At 38.3% G+C, this 22,950-nt stretch overlaps 1 protein-coding gene across 1 annotated transcript; it reads right to left on the reverse strand.

Annotated features, from left to right (window-relative positions):
- Positions 1-4,920: 4,920 nt before the first annotated feature.
- stk17al (serine/threonine kinase 17a like) lies at positions 4,921-22,687 on the reverse strand. Its single transcript, XM_055194268.2, has 8 exons — positions 22,544-22,687; positions 22,215-22,346; positions 16,157-16,369; positions 11,731-11,875; positions 9,807-9,930; positions 7,990-8,038; positions 7,111-7,290; positions 4,921-6,515 (listed from the first exon to the last, which is right to left on the reverse strand). Exons 2-8 carry the CDS (start codon positions 22,310-22,312, stop codon positions 6,233-6,235), a joined length of 1,092 nt encoding a protein of 363 aa, XP_055050243.2. The 5' UTR covers positions 22,313-22,346; positions 22,544-22,687; the 3' UTR covers positions 4,921-6,232.
- Positions 22,688-22,950: the final 263 nt, after the last annotated feature.

Genomic DNA, 22,950 nt, shown 5'->3' on the forward strand with positions numbered 1-22,950 from the left:
CACTTTACCAACCCAGAAGTCCTTGCGAAAGAGCAATCAGACCAATCAGACGACGGAAGGGAGGAGCTCACACTGACGGGCAACTTCTCTACCTATTTCCGGTGTGACGCTCAAGTCTGTCCCAAAATACGACTCTGTTGCACCCACGTGGACTCGCATTAAGGGTCCCTAAAGTCTGGACTACGTGATATCACCAAAGTGTGGACTCTGAGGAGGACCACAAGTCCGGAGTGTGCCATTTGGGACAGGACCAAAAATGCAAGAAAAGTGGGCAGATTTTTTACGGAGATAGAGGGGACGAACTAAGCTTGTACCAAATGTGTGGTGAGATTGTAACAAGGGCATGGTGAGCTTGAACCTGCTTACATCACGAGTTATTTTTTGGACTCAACATCCAATAGGAAAATTCTACTGTAGTAGCCACCGTTCAACCTGAAGAGGGCAGCACTCCGACGTTTTTACACCATATATTGTAGTATTGAAACACTTTATATCCAAATGTCAAAAAACTTGTACTAAAATCAATGAACAGCACTAATAAAGCATTATTCTTACAGATCATTAACTGAAGTGACTTTATACATAACAAACAGGAAGTGAGAAGTGAAGTGTGACATGGCATGATATCAAAATAAAAGTCAGAACATAACGGGGTGTCAAAATAAAAGTACAAAACACAACCAAACACAAGACAAAACCCTTAAACCCTGGTTCCACCTGACCATGTGTCCTTGAGCAAGACACCTAACCCCAGCTGCTCCCGAAGAGCTGGATGGCACCTTGCATGGCTGACACCGCTGTCAGTGTGTGAATGGGTAAAAGTGAGGCAAAATGTGCTTTGGATGGCCACTGGTCTATGAAATTGCTATATAAATGCAGTCCAATGACCATTTAAAAAATATTGACCGACATTTCTTGGCTGCATGACAACCAACTGCAATCCTGATAAAGAAAATGCGATGTTTACCCTGTGAAGCTCAAAATCCCCTCACACTATGACTGCAAAAACACAAGGTCATTTTCTGCACCTCCTGCTCGGTTATCAGGGAATGAAATACTTTGATATTTCAAGCTTTCAATTTTAGGAATATTGAAAACAACTGGACATAAAGCAGACATATGTTTTAGTGATCTAAAGAGGCAGAGAGCCTCAAGAGGAGCAGGGACAACAATTACATAAAATTCACACTATTGAGCAAAAGTTTAGGTTCACTTACTCATTCTTTGTTTATATTTTTTCCCATATTTTAGTATAAATATTTTTAAACAGTTAAGTATACGCCTTCAGATAAAAATATAGTTAAGATCATAAAAAAACATTTTAGTGACCCTAAACTTTTTAACAGCAGTGTATGATATATGACCCTGTAAAATGAATGTTGAAACATCAGTTGTCAGATGTATGGCAATGAAAATGCAACTGTGTTTTATCTTTCAGTATTGGTTAATGTGATCATCACAACGATCACTTCTCTGGCTCTCGCTGTGTGACTCACCTTAATGAGCTCTAATGGGGTCAAAGGCGTAAAGGAATGTCCTGGTTATGCAACGTCTCTGCCTGCAGGGAAAAGTCACAGAGGTTAGGAATGAGACGGTGAGAAAGAAGAGTTGTGACTCAAGTGAGACTTTCAAGGGAAAAAACAAATGAGAGAGATATTTGGTATGCTATGCTGTTATGTTAAACATCTATAGCTAGCAAAATGTAACTTAACTAATACAACACAAATTTGGGCTATTTAAAAAATTTTGTTGACAATCTCTATGTGTATGCAAAACATTTTGCTTTCACACGGTATATCTCACTCATGTAACTCCATACAGTAGGTAGTGGTGAGGTTGCGAATTGCAACCTAAGGCTCAGTCCACTGCTCACGTCTTTCTTTTGAAACACATAGAGAAGCTACGGTAGCCACCACCGGACAAACATGTCATTGTTGGAGACAACTTAGTAAAAAAGTTTGTCCATTAAGGGCTTCTGTAGAAACATGGGTGCACAAAATGGCAGCGTCCATGTAAGGGGACCCTCTGTGTATGTAGATAAAACGTCTCATTTTAAGGCAAAGAAAGACATAACGGTTCATTATGAAAGGTCTGTATACACCCCTGATAATTTAGATTTGTATATTATTTTGAATTTATGTCAAGAGATCCTTCTAAAAATTACACACTGCACCTTTAACATTTTTTCAGACAGTGAGTTCAAATCAAAGCAATTCTGCTATACGCAATAGGCCCAATGTTGTAATATTACAACATTTTCATAAAAACTTACCAAAATGTAAAAAATGTAAAAACCCATTGATTTGTGCATTACAGGACTCTTACAACAACATATAAAAGGTTAAATATTTTTTTCAAAGTTTTTTTCTATATTAACAGGGTTAATCTGATGATGATTATAACATTCCTCTTTGTTCCCATATGTTTTGAATTCCTGATTATCTTTCCAGAACATGCCTTGTTAATGTGGTCCTCCACTGTTGTGAGCTGAAAGATTAGACAGGACATTTTAAAAAGAGTTTCAGTTGCCGTGTGAAGTAAGAAGGAGGGCAGAAAGACCGACAAAACGTATGATTTAAAAGATTTATTCCCCACATTGTCAGAAAAAGTTGGAGTGGAACCCTCAAAGGTTTTATACCTTTATGGGTATACAACACATTGAAATGTTATACCCTTTGGAGTACAATATTATACTCTATGTACCATTAACGGCCAATTTTATACCAGTTAAAAGTTAAGGGTACAAAACATACTGTACCTTTTAAGGTACACAGTAGGTCCTTAAGGTGCAGCAATGTACCCAAAAAGGTACAACATATAGTCATATGAATTATTTTAATGGTAAATATGCTTTTACATCTTCAAAACCCTGACCACCATTCAAAAGCATTTCAAAGTTGGGAAGCGCAGTATATTATTTATTATACCATGGGCCTTTTGAATGCTTTATTCTGATTGGTTGTTACATGGGTGTTGAAGATTTTTCTGTAAACCGCACGCCTAACCTGTCAAATGTCTTAAAAATAGGCACCAGAACAATGTTTGTGGTTACCGGAATAATTGGAATAATGCTTCGCGTCGTGCCACATTACAACCTTGGGTGTGCATTATTTTCTTATAATTCAACGGCCCATCGTCAATTACTCCTTACCTTGAATTGTGATCAGCTAAACAAAGTCATACCTGGGGTGGCATGAGGGTGAGTAAATTATGGGATGGTTTGCATTTTCTACTGAACAATTCCTTTAAAAAAATACTGACCAGTGCAGCTTGTATCATCATTTACAAAATAGGTAGCACTTTTCAGGTTGTATTTGTTAATGCATTAGCTAACACGAACTTTAAATTACCAATATGTTATTTTCGGCATTTTACTTAAACATTTATAAAATCAAGCAATGTAACCGTTACCATTAATTAATCTACCATGAATTAAAAGGGGACATTTCACAAGACTTTTTAATGATGTCAACTAAATCTTACGTGTCCCCAGAGTACATATGTGAAGATTTAGCTCAAAATACCCCCCAGATAATTTATTATAGCATGTTAAAATTGACACTTTGGAGGTGTGAGCAAAATGTGCCGAATGCAAATGAGCTCATCTCTGCACTAAATGGCAGTGCCGTGGTTGGATAGTGCAGATTAAGGGGTGGAATAATCCCCTTCTGACATCACAATTTCAATGGCCTAATTTTTGTTCATGTTTGCAGAGAATGATTTACCAAAAGTTACTGGGTTGTTCTTTTTCCCTTTTTTTAAGTTGTAGAAAGCACTGGGGACCCAATTATAGCACTTAAACATGGAAAAAGTCAGATATTCATGATACGTCCCCATTAACAAGAATTAATAATTGTTGGAAAACTATATTGCTCATTGTTTGTTCACGTTAGCTAATACATTTACTAACACAACCTTAAGTGTTACCACAACCTTTAAGGAAACATTTTTAAATTTGTGTCAGCTGTGCGGAGACAGAGTTATGGTTTTTGTCTACGAAAATAATTTCAACATTTAGGCATACGCCCTTAGATGAAACGATTTTTAAAAGCATAAGAAACATTTTAGTGAAGTGACCCTAAACATCTGAATGGCAGCGCATGATATATTACCCTGTAAAATGAAATGTGAAACATCAGTTGCCTCCATGCATGTCAATAAAAATTCACACAAAGCGAAAGTGGCGGCCATCTTTCAGTATTGGTTAATTTGATTAATAAAAATGCTCAAGTTTTTGTTAGCACTGCAGAAAGTAATGACAGGAAGTTTTTCTTCTTAAAAAGAGTGCAACAAAAGTGAGTTAAACAATGCAGCATTATTTGAAGATGAAAAAAAAGAGGAGAAAAAATAACAGGAAAACACATAATTTCTCTGACCAGTCATCTTGGTTGAAAAACATCAGCATGTTTTTCAGATTCCCTGGAGAAATGGAAACTCAATGCAACAGGGTGGGAGTCTGTATGTGTGTGTTCAGGAGGAAGCTCACACACACACACACACACACAGGGAGGGAGGAAAAGCATATTAAAACAAGAATTATTGGCAGACATCAATGTTGTTTAACCTGTGTGTGTTTGTAGAAGAATGCAGGAACACTGCACTTTAAAAAACATAGACTGGCATTTCCTGTATGCGTCTTTGAATATTGAGAGCGAAAGCACATATTTTCACGCAAAAAAAATTTGCAGTGAGAAATTACCTTCCCTGTCGATACCATTGATCTGTTTTATGGCCATGAATATCTTTTAAATTTTTAAGAATGCTTGCATGATGTTCTTGTAAAGCAGGTCTAAAGACTTCCTGTAAGAAGAATCACCACATCAAATCTTCAGGCATGCTGCGTCTAGTTTTATACCTCAAATACACTTAAAACTATATCAGACACTGACAGAGTTATGCAAAAAACAGAGTCTACATACATTTAATACAAAAACGATCATTTATTTTCTTCAATATTTTGCCAGGCATGCCAATAATACAAGTAAGTTGTCCAATTGGACACAAGTGCAAACCATTTACAAGCACAACTGGTTAAAAATTCTTATTATTTAATATTACAATCTTTTTTTATTTTCTCATATTAATCATAAAACACAATGACTGTAGAAAAATACTTTTTTATACAATATTTCTTAAAATAAATGTACAAATAAATCAAAGACTTTTGTTTGTTGTGCTCTGTTGTTATCAAAATCCAAACATCTCCCACAACTGTCTAAAACACACAAATCCTTATTTAAACCACAAACGTCACTCGGTCACAAAACAAGCCTCTGTCCATCACTGGCAAACTGGAAAATTAACTTCTTACCCATGATGCTCTACCAAACAATAAAACAACATACAAAGATGTTCAAATAAAAAAACAACAACAATGGTACAAGACATGTGCAATTATAGCAAACTTTGTATAATGACTAAAAACAGAAAGTGGTTTTGTGGCACTCGACAAAAATGGTGTACGAGAAACAAAATGTGGATTGTTGGTACAAATGAACACATCATCTTTAACAACTTAATGTGCTTGTGGGGAGATTTAAATATATACATTTTTTTTCTTCTCTAAAAGTGCTAGAACAAGAGGTCTCTGCGAGTCTAAAAGTTTATCACAGAAACCACTCCTGAAGTTTGGTGCAAACCAACATTTGGATTTGATGTAACAAAAAATGAAAAACCTTCTCTGCTTGAGAAGAGCCTTGAGGGTAAGGTTATATTAGACAATGGGATTGTGACTTTAAAGCTGGTTCTAATGGGAAAAAACAACTTGACTTGGTCCAATGAAGAATGATGGTGGTTAAATCAATAGCAGGATTCCTCCGCTTTCGTTTTCCTTTCTACAACGCAGTAGGTGCTTCCTGGGGAGACTCCAGCATGAGTTTTAAAACAAATACAGACAGCAGAGAAAGGTTCAATCCACGCTGAAATAATAAATCAGTCCATTGTGGAGTATTTAAGAGCCTTATAGCAGTAAAGAATGCTTTAATTGGGCTAATAAAGTTCAGATTGCTCATCTGGATTTGTTGTAGATGCACGCGCAGATCTCTGTGGTCGTAAGGGAGGTCGAATCTCAACAACAGACGGTTATGTATCTGACACAACATTAGACAGACTTGGTGACACAAACACCTGAGCAAATCGCTGCAGTCCAGTCCAAACCAGTTTGGCGGGTTTCGAGCCCATCAGTCAATCACGGAGAAGCCTCATTGGCTGCAGATTGGGCAACCGTGTCAGTTCAACAGATGAGCTCTTGTTTTATGTCATTGCGTGATGGGAATGGATCAGAGAAACTGAAAGTGTCCCGACCAGTCTTAAGCTCGCCCTGGCTCGGGTAAGTGGGATATGATGGTATGACAACAAGCTCCGGAGAAGGGACAGGACTTTCGGGTTCGGATTCTGATTGGCTGGATTCTGATTGGCTGGCTTCCTGCTCATCGAGAGATGCGTCCACAGCATGGTGATGAATGTCGCCGCTCAACCACGGATGGTTTAAACACTGTTCGGCTGTTGCACGTTCTCTGCAGAGATAAGATAAAAACATTTTGGTTGACAGACAAATCTAATAAAAAAGTTCCTAGAAGTATAAAAATGTGAAGGAGGTTTTTCCCAGGGGTCTTATTTAGCCAAAATTACTTGCACTCAAAAGTATTTTTCCACATAGCTTTAAGCGCTCTTATTTTCCCTCTCTTGCATTCACTGTAGTGATAATCTACAGCTATTAGGTTTTATGGGATGCGGATTACAGTCCTGAATCAGCATGCTATCGTTTTACATAGAGCCACGATGGCGACAGATCCGAACTGATTTTAGTTACCAACATGCCCGAAATGGTTTTCACCGTTCATCAGTTGCAGCAAAAAGCCCAGTGATGTGGGAAAACAGTAGGACTGCAAGGATCATTTCACTGTATATTCTAAACCAAGAGGCCATTACATTTTAATGAGAGATTGAAGCTTGAGATCAGACGCCCAGTTTATTATTCCACTGACTGGGCCGGAGCCAAGCACACTCACTCCATCAGTCAGGTTATATAAGTTTGTCTTTACAAAACTACAGCATGACTGTCGTTTTCCCATAGCTGCCAACCTCAAAAATAACAGCCTGTTCCCCTACCTGGGGTTTTTGATAAGCAGTGATTGGATGAAATCCACAGCGAGGTCTGACACTCCCTGAAACACATCTTGCGAGTAGTCCACATTGACCTGGGAGACGTTTAGGTAGGTCTCCTGCTTTTCTTCACCAAGAAATGGCGACTCTCCTGTCAGCATGACGTAAATTAGTACCCCGATACTCCTGTAGGGCAAGAGAGGAAACAAAGGTCAGTAAAGGAAAATTATCCAATTTGGGTACAGTGCGTGCTATTGGTCATTTTCAAGGTGTTGCTTTAGAGTAGCATTGCAAAAAAAAAAAACATTAAGCCAAAAAGAAAATAATCACCAGGGGTACCCAAAGTCAGTCTTGGAGGGCAGATTTTAACTCAAACTACACCTGAGGTGGCTAACTAAGCATACTAGAAACTCTGCAAGAGTCCCTCTAGGACCAAGTTTGGCTACCCCTGCTTAACACTGTCTAAATCCCTTCTTAAAATATGTAAACACAGAAGAATAATGAAGAAAAGGAGCATGTTGTCCATGACGAACACAAAACAGATGCGTGAGAACCAACAAGCGAATATTTTAGGCAATATCTTATCTAGACTATCAACAAGCCGTAAATGGATTGCACATTCTGAATAGAAGCACACTGATAACAAGCATTACTGAAAGGATTTATTGTACTACTGGATAACAGTAATACCATCCTTAGTATAACTAATTCTGCTTTATATGCCCTATTTCACCAGAAGTCATCACAACATAAAATGTAACTAGGCTAAATGGCATTTATGTTACTTCATTACGGTCACGTACTGTAGTTTGAAGACACACACGCACGCACGCACACACACACACACACACCCTGGACTCTGAACATCCAATGAGTTAAACTTACCACATGTCAGTAGCTTTGCTGATGGGCTCATAGTTCAGAATTTCAGGAGCTAAAAGGAAACAAAACACATTTATCAAACGTCTGATAGGGGATCAAAGAACTAAGAGTCAAGTATTAATTTTCAGTTTCTCAGAAAGTGTTCAAATCAGCCGGCTAACATACATTAGGTTAAGGGTCAGAAAATGCTACCCATTATTTTCAAGAACCTATAAAACTATTTGAGGAGCACAACAAAAATATGTTTGCACAGATTTTTTTAAGTAGCTTATATGAGGCAAGTAATTTACAACAAATCAGGATTTAAAAAGTTCAATTTTAAAAAGTAAGTTACCTAGTTGGCTTTTATTACATTTTGTTGATAACATTTTTTACATTTTAATATTTTTGAGTGGAATTAAAAACTTTTAAATTCATTTTAAGGCAACCAGGTAACTTGCTTTAAAGGAAAACACCACCATTTTTCAATATTTTACTATGTTCTTAACTTTTTTTAATGCGTGCACTTTTAATCCTGTACAGCGCCTTGTGAAAGTGTTAGCATTTAGCCTAGCCCCATTCATTCCTTAAAGGAATAGTCCAGATAATTTATTCACTACCATGTCATCCAAAATGTTGATGTCTTTCTTTGTTCAGTCGAGAAGAAACCATGCTTTTTTAAATAAAACACTGCAGGATTTTTCTCATTTCAATGGACCCCAATAGAGCCCAACACTCACCACTCAACTCAACACTTAACAGCCTCCCCCAAAGGACTATAAACGATCCCAAACGAGGCATAAGGGTCTTATCTAGCGAAACCATTTTTGACAATAAAAATATACACTTTTAAACCACAATTTCTCGTTGGATCGGACCTAGACGAAAAGTTGTGGTTTAAAACTGCATATTTTTTATTTTTCTTGTCAAAAAGACAATCGTTTCGCTAGATAAGACCCTTATGCCTCGCTTCAGATCGTTTAGAGTCCTTTGAAAAAAACTGTTAAGTGTTGAGTTAAGTATTAAATGTTGGGCTCTATTAAAGTCCATTAAAATGAGAAAAATCCTGCAATGTTTTCCTCAAAAAACAATTTCTTCTCGCCTGAACAAAGAAAGACAATAACATTTTGGATGACATGGTGGCGAGTAAATTATCTGGATTTTTCTTTTAAGAAAATGGACTATTCCTTTAAGATCCAAACAGGGATGAACTTAGAATCCACCAAACACTTCCATGTTTTTGCTATTTAAAGACTGTTACATGAGAAGTTACATGAGTACGTATGGTGGCACAAAGTTAAACTTTTTGTTTGGAGCCATAGGAATGAATGGGGCTAGGCTAAATGCCAACACACTTAAGAAGCGCTGTACAAAGATTAAAAGTGCACGCATTGAAAGAAGATGGGTATGTATTAATTCATCTAAGTTGAGGTAAGAACATAGTAAAATATTGAAAAACGGTGGGGTTTTCCTTTAAGTTGAACCAACTTAGCTTTTTAACAGTGTAAGGGTCATTCTCATTTAGATAGAGTATCTGTGAAATTCAAGGTGAACAGCAAGACTATGAAAGGAGTGCATTCATTTTTCAAAGCAAAGATCATTGACTAAACATCCCAAAAATGTCCTCAAAGATATCGCAATGCTTTCAAGTTCTTTCTCAGTAGAGTGAGGGGGTGGACAAGCTTTAATTTGACCTAGAAAGCAGCCTTTTTTTCCCACTCCTCTTCATTACACTACGATGAGAAGCCTTCACCTTTACCCTGTTATTTGCTACTCTATTCACACCGTGTGCAGCTCCGTGGGGGTTTTTGAGGTTTGCAAATTAGAGGCATCCGACTCACCCACATACTCAGGAGTGCCCAGGATCTCCCGAACCTCTGCGCTGTCAACCCGCCGAGACAAGCCGAAATCAACAATACGGATATCACCTAGAGGCTGAGCGCTGGTCAACAAAATGTTCTGAGGCTGGAAAAGACAAGAAAATATGCAACATGAATTCAAAGTTGACCTAAGAATCTGTTAAGTATATTTGTGGGAAACAGATCTTTCCTGCAGTTACACACACTTGGAAAAATGGCTAATAATTATGGCTTTTTAACTTAATGGAAAACTTAAACTACACATTATCAAATGGCTTCCATTTCAAACACACACCCGATTAACTCATTTAAAATAAATGAGCGTTCGGTATCCCAAGGCAGAAGAAGCCAGATTAAAACGGTTTTAAGTTTACACACACCCAAGCATTAATGCTTAATTAAATTATCCATCAGTAACATCATGCCCTGTTTGAATTACTTCGTACTGCTACCTGTATTAACAGGTCAGGTTCACCGACTGAACAACACTGGGAATACTGGACAATCACAAGCGGTGTTGATTTAGTCCTACTGTACAGTATATCTCAAATTTAAATTTTGGCCCTGTTCTTCACATAAAAAGTTATAGTATGGTGACGGCCCATTAGACATGAGTGCTACATTCCGAGACTTGTGAAGCCACATTTTGAAGGGAGTTTTTCGGCTAAATGGCTCCACACCTTCGCACCTGCTCTCTCTGTTCTTTGGCCCGAGGCCGGTCTCATAAACATCACAGAACCTCTAATGTTGAGACACCTTGTTAAAGAGCAAATTAAAGAAAGATGCTCAGTATGGTTACGATTAACAAGTGCTGACCTCTGCATCATGTTATGCAACAAGTGTTATTAAAGAAAACCAAACACCCAATGAAAGCCAAGAGTTTATTGGCAGATGAAAACAAAGCATTGCTTTTTCTCATGGTCCCATGCAAGTATATCTGAAATAGCGCATTACAGATATGGCATTAAAGGAAAAGTTCGGTATTTTACACCCAAAGCCCTGTTTTCAGATTGTTTATGATGAAATAGAACGGTTTTGACTGAAATTTGGACATATTATGCTGGCCCAAGAATTTTCGGGTGTTTCTTGTTTCACCTCCCACCTCTACAATGGGCCGTAGAGGTGCACTGGAACATCAAACTTTCGTTTACAAAGACGTGAAACTCACCGAGTGGTCAGGGGTGTTCACCGATATGCTCACACAAAAATCGCTGCAAAAGATGCTTTCCAACATGTGTTTTAGCATTCGTTGTAAACTTGTGGACCTATTTTTCCAAACGCCTCACACCCGTATATTCTTCCATTGAGAGCTTGAATAATAGACACTCCAGCCCAGTTGGTGGCGATAATCCACCTTTGCCAATTGCAAGAATACAAACAAAGTTCCCGGCGCGGAGTAATACCGTACCTCACAGCACATCTAATACAAGTCAATGGAGTTGGACAAAAACTACGATAAAACCTGTTGGAATGCGTCTTTTGCAGCGATTTTTGTGTGAGCACATCAGTGAACACCCCTGACCACTCGGCGAGCCCCACGTCCCTGCAAACGAAAGTTTAATGCATTTTAGAAAGGATTGTTCCTGTGCACCTATAAACCCACTATAGAGGTGGGAGGTGATACAAGAAACACCCAAAAACCCTCAGGCCAGCACAACATGTCCAAACTTCAGTCAAAATCGTTCTATTTTATCATAAACAGAGCTTTAAGTGTACAATACTGAACTTGTCCTTTAAGTCAATGACTGTGAACATTAATGCAGTGACTTGCACATTTTTAGGATTTTAGAAAAAACATAGGCGACGGTTTATTTTGGTGAGGTCTGAAACATGATGATTGCTAAGAGTTTTGACAGTGTAGTATGACTTTGAGACATTACAGGCCTCTAGTGAAAATTCCTCTCACCTTAAGATCCAGATGGACTACATTGTTTTGATGGAGACAGGCCACTCCTGTCAGAATCTGCCGGGCCAATCGGATGACATCTTTCTCTGTGAAGGCCTCATCATTGTCAGCGACACACTGGTTAAAAATTTCACCTCCGGCAGCACTGAGAGAGAAAGAGAGGGGCAGACAATGTAAATCTCAGTTTTAATGAGTGGCAAACATGACAAAGATAACAATGCTGGGCATCCGGAGTATGTGGGTGAGTCTGTTGCATCTAATTTGCAAACCTCAAAATCCCCCGCAGTGGGCATACATTTTTAAATGAAAATAAATTAACACTAAAAAAAACCAAGTGTGCATGTGTGTTTAATGTCTATTATCTAAATCTATATCTGACATCACTGTCAGTGATGCAAACGCAAGGTCACTGTCCCAGACTGATATCAAATGCAAGTTTCATATAGTTTACAACAGATCTCATAACTTCAATAAACCAGTAGCTCATAAGAATTACCCAGCAACCAAAAGTAGTACACAGATACACCATACACATCATGTAATCTAAAATGGCAGGTGTTCGCGTTCTTAACCAATAATTTCAAACACACTCATTAAAACAGACATGTCTCAAGCAAGATGTCTAATTATTAAATTAAATGAGACTTCTGGGTACCAGCAAAGAGGTAAAACTCAGTCTTGTGTAACTTTGTCAGGGGTTGGGGGGCCGAAAAGTATTTGCAAGGCGGATAGTCCTTTGGGCAATGAAAAATCAGGCCCATGTGTAGTGGATTTAAGGCCGCACACGTTTTCTTACGCATACATACACACTGCTTTTATCTATTAGATGTTCTGTACTTTATGTATTTGTGTGCAAGTGTGATGTCTGTGTTGCATAACTGATGAAACCAGCTGTATAAATAGGGAATTATAGGTACTGCTGATCAGATGAGCCATCGGAGTCAAATAAAAATGAAGGAAATTGGGATACGAGAACCTTTCAGCGCCCTTTAATAAAATTCATCAAAACAACTCCAGTCCTCTAATCTAATAAATCCTCCACTCTCCAATCACAACACTTCCAAGTATTAGAAGCATAGCCTGAAATAAATCTGCGGACACGACCACTACCGAGCATCCTTTCATGTACTAAAACATTTGGTATTGTGCAAGACAGGACACTTAAAACATTTATACAGTTATTCTGGAGACTGATTAATGGTTAGGCATCCAATGAAGAATCGTTATAATAAAATGTGCAACAATTCCCAGTTGAGCTTACAAAAGCTGTCTAAGGTATGAAAAAGGGCATAGACTTAACCTAGGGTTAAACTTGGCCTTAAGCTGGGATTTAAAAATAAGATTCGGGCTGTGTGTCATGTACAACGTCTTTAAAAGGTTAAAAATATAAAATATAGTGGCTGTTCACTTTCTGGTCGTCAGCCATGAGAATGTGGAGTCCCTTTTCAAACAAACTTTAAAAAATAAATAAAAACAACAAGGAGCTTATCTGTAGCAGGACTATAAACAGTGTAGTCCCCCTCATGAGAAACTTATCCTTCATTTTTATGTCCAAGCTTTGTAACAGGAAAAATAAAACAAAACTACTCAAAATGACTACGACCAACAGCAGAGGCACCATAAAAAGAATTTAAAGCAATATCATGCCACTAAAAATCCCAGCAAATGAGACGCAACCTCTAAAAAGACCCTCGCTTTTCAGAGTTGCTCACCATCTGCCATCAAGACTCTGCAAAAACCAGATGCCCCGCATCTCCGGCCTCACTGGGGGATTAACAGTGAGCTGAACTAGAGTCAGCTGGACACTGTTCATTTCCATCGGTCAAAGAGATTTAAGAAACCACCGAACACTGCGTGTCAGAGAAGCGAAGGCGTTTGATCAGAAGCAGACGAGTGATTAAGATGATGACTGCTGACAAGCAGAGTTACATAAGAGCTTAAAAGATAACCACAGGTAGGCGAAGAAACACCACAGGTAGCTTAACCAGATTTTTTACATTTTCCAAAGAAACGCACCAGTCTGTGATAAACTGACAAATAGCTTGAAACAACTTGTCAAGCGATTGCTATTTGGTTCTTGGGTGTTCCAGGTGGTTGCTAGGGTGTTTAGGATGGTTGCCAGATTGTAACTAGAATTGCTCTGGGTGGCCTGCTTACTGGTCAAAACAGTCCATTTTATAGTATTTTTAGTTTTACAGCCCTTCCTTAAAATTAAAGACTAAATTTTTTTCTTCTCAGTCCAATTGCCTGGCAAAACAATAGCACATTTTTTACTAGAAATAACTAACAATACATACACATTACATTTAACAGCCAAGGGGAGACTGAAATATAAAACAAGGTCTATTACTAGATTTGAATCACGCTCTAAAACCTTTAAGATTGGTTTCGCAGACAAGCCTTAAGCCTAGTCCCAGACTAAAATGCACATTTGAGCGGTCTTAACTGAAAAAACTTGCACTCAGACATATCTTAATATTGATCGGCAGCATTGTTTTGTTTCAAGATGCAGACCAGTAAAGTAGGGCTGAACAATATCGGAGGGAAAATGCAGTGTATGATACCTTGCTTAAAAAAAATGGTAATGCTATTGCAATTGCAATAATTTCTGATATTTTGGTATTTTTCAGTATGCACACATTTATAAAACCTACATAAATGTCATAAATTAACTAAGGCCTAATCCTGGCTTAAGCTATGCATCATTTGTGAAACCGGGCCATAAATTATCTTTGTAAGCCTTTGCTGGTCTTCACAAATTTATGTGGGGTGTTTGTGTATGTTAGGTACATTTAATTATGACCTTACTTATTCTTCATCTCACAATAGCCTGTTTTTAAACATTAAAGAGCAAAGATGAGAACTCAGTTTCTGACAACAGAGGATGTGGTGATGCATTGCACATGCAAGCGAATGTGTCTGCTTTTAGAAGAAAAGCCACAGGATATGGAAATTGAAGTGTTTCTGTCTGTCTCTTTGGTTTAACTGGTTTTACATCTGAACCTGCCCACGTCGAGTTAGGATTTAACTAACTCCAGAACAAAAATAAGACATTGTTCCTAACAACATTGAACAGAGTGTTCAAACATGCAAGCACAAACAAATACGAGCAGGCATGCAAAACAAAAACAAAAATCCAAAAAAAAACTACTAATCAAAAATTCTAAGGTTTTTACTAAACCGGTTCTTATTAAAACAAAGTGCATGACAAAAAAAATGCACAGCATTCCTCACAGTCATAAGGAGTATCTGCATGTTAACATATGGCATCTTCAAACAGACCTTGACTGTTGCGGCTAAATTCACAACAATGCGAACTGTAAGCTGAGAAAAAAAATTAATTCCTTTTAAGGTAAACACACTCGACAGGTTGTCTGCCTGCATGCCGATGTGCGTGATTACATGCGCCATAGATTAACACACAGCTGTCTGTTCAGAGGAAGTGGCTTAGCAGTGTGCAGGAAGTGGCTTACTATTTTTTTGAAAGCTACCTTTCAAGCAGAGCAGAACTCTCAAAACCTCTGTCATTCAACCAGACAGCATCCTGCCTCTGCAGACCGACACGCAAAGTAAAGGGCTGTCGAAACTCAAGTTGGGAGTTTGCGTAAACAGTCGGCAGGAAAAAACAAGAAATGCCTTCAACAAATTAAGAGGAAAAATAGGCTGATATAAAAGATTCCGAGGAACAAAGCTTACGTAAAGCATTTAAACCGTAATGACCCATCATTTCCTCATCATTAGTACATCTACTGCGTTACTGGAAAAGCCCAAAAAAAGTGTGATTACGTCTTAGATGACAGTCATACATGGGTGTCCAAATTTGGCCCTGTGGACTTTTAAAAAAATAACAGCAACAGCATCAAAATAGGCTGATGACGTTTTATGATATCACAATTTTTAAATGTAATGATGTAATGAGATCATATTTTAAATCATTTGTATGCTTTTCAGATATATTGCATGAATAAGACACAATATATATGAATCACTCTCAAACAATTTCACAAGTGACACTGGAGTTTACCAGAAAACACCACAGGCAAGGAAATCGGTTTAGTCTGAATCTGAGATCGTTGCGATGTGGTCAGGCTATGAAATGTCCTCTGAGACATGAGGCGAGTTTGTCCTGATTTGACCCTTCGTGAGGGGCTAGAACAGTGAATTCTCATAGGAGCTACTTTATGGTTTTGCATTGGAACAATGAGTAGCATTGGTTAAAAGAAGAACTAGTTCAACTGCGGTCTGCGGCAGAAGACAGAAAGGTACAAACAAACACGCAGACCAAACAGCCCTCTAAGCTCCTACTCTGAAGCAGTAATTTTAAAGCACTTGTGAATTGAAATATAAAACTATTGCACGCCAAGACAAACCCACTTCCAGTTACATTACGCTTTACAGCTGTAAACTTGTCTGTAGTGTGTCTTACCACTCTAAAACGAGGATGATCTCGGAGGCGGTCTCATAGACCTCATGCAGCGCCACCACATATGGATTGGCCTCCGCTGATTCCAGAACGGCGATCTCGTTCAGGATGTCACCACGGCAGTCCTGACCCTTCCGTCTTTTCCTTAGGAACTTAGCAGCATGTTCTTTCCCAGTAGCCTTTTTCACGCACTTCTTAACTACTGCAAACTTTCCCCTGCAGGCACACAAACACAAGGGTGATTAAATCAACTGTTAGGCTTTTATTTGACAATGACACCCTCAAAATACATTTAGCTTAGGTGACTTACATATGAGGGAGCATTCAACATTTGGTCCCAAGAGCCAACAATAAGCACATACATTTAAAAAAACAAACTATTTAATAAACAGCCCTCTGGAATTCTTAATTCTAATTGGATGAATAAGGCATTTTATCACTTATGCATTTCACTTTGCTGCATAATCACTGATGACCACCAGTCTGGGGCTGTCACAATAACTAAATAATCATCTTATTGCAATTGTTTGACCTCATTGCAATGATTTCAGATCACCACGATGATTGAACATCTCTCTAAAATCACAAGGGGGAGCTGCAGCGCCTGTATGATTGAGACCGTATCAGATGGCGTTCCTTAACTGACAGTGTAACGCAATACATTGCAAAGTCATTCAATACATTGGAAAAAACAGCATTTAAAGAAACGTTGCAAAACTTTGATAAGCAGTATGAACTGCCTGTTAAAACATACATTTCTAAAACAGCAATTCCAAATTTAGGGAAGTTAAGGATGCTTAAGGATCTGTAAGGAATTGATTTTTTTGCAGCCACTACAGACATGTGGTCCAGTACTAATATGACCTTAGTAGGACTGGCTACTATTTAAGGCATGGCTTGGTATAGTCAATTTATTTTATTTTCAGCTATTTTCAGACACTTTATTGTGTTTATTTCTCATCAAGAATTTCCAGTTTTTGAAAGATAATTCATTAAATAATTACTTTTAAATATGTGTTGTGTATTAATATTTACTGTCAGGTAAACCTTGCAAAATATTTAAATCAAATAATTACAACAATGTGAAAATTATTTCAAAGTTTTACATTTTTCAAAGCAACAAAACAATTAATCGTCACAATCGATTAACCGTCAGTGAAATTTTATAATCGTGACCTACACCAATCGATTGGTTTATGCAAACCTCACATGAATTTATAACTATTTTACAAGATTGCTATTTTGTATGAATTCAAATGATGCGAATCAAACAAACATTTAATTAGAAAAAATATTAAAGTCCCACCCCTGAACCCATTATCTAAAGCAGATTGTACAAATTTATACAATGGAGGCCAACCCCAGAAGTTAGCGGGAAATTGGTTCCCTCGCTAAAAAGCCCATTCATTTTTCCCATAGACTTTTGGACCATCGCAAAAAAATAAGTTCAGTATTTAACAAAAGTTTATGACACTTACACATTTTGTCCAAAAAGTTAACCTTCACAAATGAACAACTTTTATGAATTTTGAAGTCAAATTTAGTTTATTTTTTATTTTTAGTAAATTACTTTAAACTTAAAAATTTATACAAATTGTGTTCATCTGTGAAGATTATTTTGTTGGACAAAATGTGTGTCAAACTTTTGTTGAACACAGAGCTTATTTTTTGCGATGATGCAGAAGTTTATGGGAAAAATAAATAGGCTTTTTAGTGAGGGAACCAGTGTCCTGCTAACTTCCAGGGTTGGCCTACAAAAATACAGCATCCCTGCGGCACTATTAGCCACCATGTAAAACAGTTACGAACTGCCATGAGACTGTGTTGTCAAACCAGAACTACCACAGAACTATCAAGCCGTCAATCCTTTTATTTAGTTGTCAACACACACAAATCAATTGACTTCCTTTGAATTCGGCTGATGATCTAATGCTGGTGAAGTGCGGACATCATTTCATTCTTTCTCAACCCATCCATTTCTCACCCTTTCATTATCTTTTCCTCCCACAACTTCTGATGCAGAGAGAGCCTGACACTCTAATGATAAGACTGACAGTTGGAGCCCTCTAAAATTGCACAAGGTCATTCAAAAACGGTGTTCCTGTCGCCTCCCCCATCTGACCTCCCAAAGCCACGTCTATCAGTCAAGACACACAGGGTGCTGCGCAGACACAAAGGACAAACCTGTCAGTGTAGACATTCTCTTGTCTGACAGCGAGAGGGACAAATGGCTCTTAGCCACGCCCATCTCACCTCCTCTTTTGGCAATCTCCTAAAGAGACACTTATTTTATGTGTGTGGTAAAGACCCAATAGACAGACCACCCAGTCTTCCACTACTCCTCCATTGAGAGCCGATGGTGTCAGCTCCTCCCACAATCCAAGTTGGCCAATGACCAAACATGACACTTCCCAACAAAATACAGCCTTTGGTGACCTCGCCTCTGTCTTCGGCTTGACTCCTCCATCTACGTCTCCATTAACACCCTACTTAAGTCTCGCAGACACACAGGTGGTCACCAAGATTTTGATATAGCTTCTAGTTAGGCTACTTAAAGCCTCAGCAAATGGCTATTGAATCTGTGAATTAGGGCGACATATACAAAAAAAGTTCTTGAACTAAAAGTCCATGATAAATATATAGCATACCGTGTACGGCCACAGAGCTAACAAACACAGACTAAAACAAAACATTTTTCTTCTCAGTTTGGGAAGAAACGATTCCCAAGGTTGTGGAATGCTGAAAAGCCCCTTAAAATCCTCCAGGGGTCTATGCCAAAAAGGCTTCCACTGCCAGCATTGTTATGGATTTCCTGCTTAACGTACGAGTGTGGTTGGCACGCTGTGGTGGAGTACGTTACAACGTCTGAGCTCTCGCAGAGCTTACACGAGTTCACACGGAGTACACAATATGATGATGCCTATGCATGTTAGCTGCCATAACTCTCTCTGCCAACTTAACATTTCACATGCTTTCTTCTTAGTAGGGTGTTAAGGAGGGTAAAGACCTCTAAACAATTGGATGGGGGTCATGAAACAGGGCTTGTTGGTTTGCTTAAACTGACAATTTTATCACTGGAGGCAGCCAGGTTGCTGTACTATTGCTTTTGCAGTCACCCGAGTGCAATATCTCAGTCGTTGTCAGCATTTAATTCACAAAAAAGGTCATGGCTGTACTAAACAAATGACTCGGCTACTGAGAGCAGGAAATGTACATGCATTTATCTTTTTTAGATGACCCAGATACAGTTGTGGTTAGATTTCCTGTGTAAACATCAAACCGTCACTCTTTCACTGTCTCATCTCGGTTTCATTCTCTCATCCAGATGGCCACCTTCGGAGCAAGTCAGAATAAGAATGAATAAACATTTAAAGCCCACAAGCACGCACGTGTGCATACCCACATAAGCACATGCAGATGCACACAATCACAATCCATTATTAGAGGGGAATCGTACACCACTATTATCAAGAAAAAGCCCAAATCCCATGCACAGCTGGCTTGTCTGCTACTGGTATGGCAGAAGGGTTCATTGGCAAAGTCAACATCCCGCAATCCTACAGAGCAACATTTCCCATTCAAGCAGGCTGACAATCCTCAACTGAACTTGCTTACTTTTTTGGACTCCTTGAGATAGATTACCACAACAGCCGCATGTCAAACAGCCGCAACAAACTGCAAATGCAATGGCTCATATCAAAATGTGGATTTTGAGGGTTAGGGTTAAACTCATTTTGGGATACTCTGGAGGACTTTCAAAGATGACATGCTTAAAATACCATCCAATCTCAGAAAAACAGGACACACCTCAAAAGATCTCTTATAAATTGGGACATCCATGCAAATACTAAGGTGGGAGATTTTAGCATTCCTCCGCTTATATAAGCGAGAGGATGGGAGATGTTCCCTTAGATATAACCATCATAAAAGAAAAATCCAAAATACGGGGAAAAAAAATTGACAGGAAATAAACGGAAATAAACACAACTGATAACGAAATAACTAATCTTCCATCAAATAAACAACAAATAGCTGTCTGGGAACAGACTCTGGATTTGATCTTGCAGAATAATAATGGAAATTGCTGTTGGAGCTTTGTGTCAAATGAATGAAGTGCTGACAACAGGACCAGATGGTTTGGCCATTCGGTTTGCATGCGTGTGCTTACTCAAAAGAACACTGCTAGACAGATGCAAGCAATGTACAGTATGTATGTGACTGTTTATACTACTAGCAGCAAATCTAGGCCAGTTGGTATTTTATATTCATCTGGAGAGTTAAAGAATGAATTTTAGGATTGACCCATTACTAAAATAGATCAGTCTTTATTTTAGTCCCTGTATGTAGAGAAAAAAAAAGAAAATCACAGGCAAGACAATGTGAGTTTTAACTTATTTTGAATGTACAGTGGTGGTCCCAAAAGATACTTTAAGCCATAAAATAAATGCATTTCATTGCATTACATGGAATTTGCATGCAAATTATGTTAAATTGTTAACTTATTGGCGAATTACAGAATTACTTGAACCAGTTGGCATCATGATGGATATAAAGATGCAATTAAAAACTGTGATTGTGCAAGCGTTCCTTAAAATAAATACCACTTGGTTTGGTATTTTGTTAGAGAATGGAAAAACAAGTTAAGCATTGCAAGGGTGCCTTTAGTGTTCAAATACCTTTTTCGGGCCACTGTAAGTGTATACAGCAAATCCACTTACATATATTTGCATGATGCATGTAGATGTGTAAGAGATAGTATATGCCAGAAAAGAGAGGAGGGAAAGAGATCAGATTGTGTTCCACTGAAGAAACGCGAGACCGTCTCTTTCAGTTTAGCTCAGTATCCACCAACATCTGCATTCCACCTTCTGTTCAATGCACCATTACCATAAGAAGATCAGATAGCATTATAAAAATAACAACCGCCTTGTGACTCATTCCTGTGGTGTTTCTAATGCTTTCAATTTAGGAAAAATCCATGATGAGGACACTGACATCGCAGACAAATCTGTTTCCAAGACAGTGAATCCAATGTGCCGTCTTGTACGTGGGTACAAAGAGGAAAAACGTGAGAAGTTTTATAGCGTCAAAGAACACAATGCACTAAATCCACTCTGACATAAAGACATTTTACTGCTCAAACCACAAATTACCCAGGCAAATTGAGCTAAATGATGCGTGATGGCAACAAGAACGAAAATCCTGAAAAACAAAGCATCCAAAGGCACCCAATACGGACTCTGTGTCCACAAAACAGATCCAAGGAGCATAACAATATTTAAGTCAATGAAAACACGTGTTTAAGAGAAACTGTAAGATAAGTTAAATGATGGCACTGTATTATTATTATTATTTAGCAAGTGGCACATAGGAATTTTTTAAGAACATTTTAGCCAATAAAATCGATTTAATTTAAAGGGCTCGCGCATTAAAATCTGAAACTGTAGCACGCTCGCGTAACGTTAAAGACGGTTGGTGTGGATGCTAAAATTGTCAGTAAGTTTATAATATTAGTTCTTGGTGTGAATGGCCCTTTATTGTATATTGTATATTTGGGTTAAGGGGTGTTACAAATATTTCCAGCCAGGTGTGCATATTTTGGTCTTTATAAAACATTATTTATGGTGCAAGCGAGCGTTACTCCAATCATAATCAGCAAACGTTTGCACGTGAGCGATATAGACCGTTTTGGTTTATCTAATGTCTCACAAAAAAATGTAATTTGCAAAGTTTGCTTGCAGCAAAAAGATGCTGCATAGAGTTGTATAGGAAAGCAAGCTGTAGGCTACGCAATCATTCGTTAAAAAAGTAAAAGTATACGGAAAACAAATCTTTATTTTAAAATAATATTATTACTAAAGTTTAAACCTAAGGTGTTTGTGTTGCAAATGTGCAATGACATTTAGAAAACACGTGCGCGTGCCAAACAAGCTTTTGGCAACCAGCTGGCGACAATTTACTCCCAATTAATTCTCAAGTTTGTCTAACGCCTTGCAGAAAACTTACCATATACATTTTAAAACACTTCATCCAATAGATAAAACGAAAAAGATGATTTTACCTGCCAAGCTCTTTGCCGACCAGGTCATAGTTGTTTTTGAAGGGGTCGTTCCTTATCCTCGTGCGAATGTTTGTGACCATTCCGCTTCTGTTCATCATTGCGCTGTCTGTCGTTAACAGTCCCGCTGGCGGTCTGCGAAGCACCGAGTAAAAATATTAAGTTCACTCCTTTAAGATTCAGTTCACTACATTTAAGCCAGTTTTGTGGAAATTATGCTTTGGACACGGATAAAATGTCAAAAGCACTAAAAAATACTTGGCTGCAACCTGTTTATAGCAACGATTGATGCTGGTTAAATCTAAAAGTTTTATAACTTCAAAGAAACTCACAGGACTCAATAAAAACGAGACAGATCACCGGTATCCCCACGTCCAAGCAGCTGTAAGTCAGTTTGAAAATGCGGACAAACGTGCCAAGCCAAAAGACACATAACAAACCCCGCCCCTACAGAGGAGTCCAATGAGAGTGTAGGGTTTGCGGAGTGGGCGGAGTTATTGTGTGGGAATTCAATGAGAGTTTTTTACACAGACTACTAGACACTCAATAAATGGGTTGCAGTTGTTATTAGATAAATAAAATCCACTCAGAATCCATTGTGCTGATATCAAAGCACAAAGCCAGAGTATTAAAGCACACGCTTGTGTTATTGTGATACTGTTTACAATAAGAAAATCCAAAATGTACAAAACCAGATGGGTGTTTACAACCTAAATAAAGTGGTCTTTGTCTCTATCAA

This window comes from Misgurnus anguillicaudatus, chromosome 19 (assembly GCF_027580225.2).
Source record: "Misgurnus anguillicaudatus chromosome 19, ASM2758022v2, whole genome shotgun sequence".
NCBI classification, from domain to species: Eukaryota; Metazoa; Chordata; class Actinopteri; order Cypriniformes; family Cobitidae; genus Misgurnus; species Misgurnus anguillicaudatus.

Bases quoted from the DNA above. Each gene is read 5' to 3' on its own strand.
- stk17al (XM_055194268.2), bottom strand. From the start codon at position 22,312: ATGATGAACAGAAGCGGAATGGTCACAAACATTCGCACGAGGATAAGG. The intron at 9,931-11,730 runs GTGAGAGGAATT...TGTCTTTTCCAG, and splicing joins TAGTCCATCTGGATCTTAAG to CCTCAGAACATTTTGTTGAC. The intron at 8,039-9,806 runs GTGAGTCGGATG...GTTTCCTTTTAG, and splicing joins GGGCACTCCTGAGTATGTGG to CTCCTGAAATTCTGAACTAT.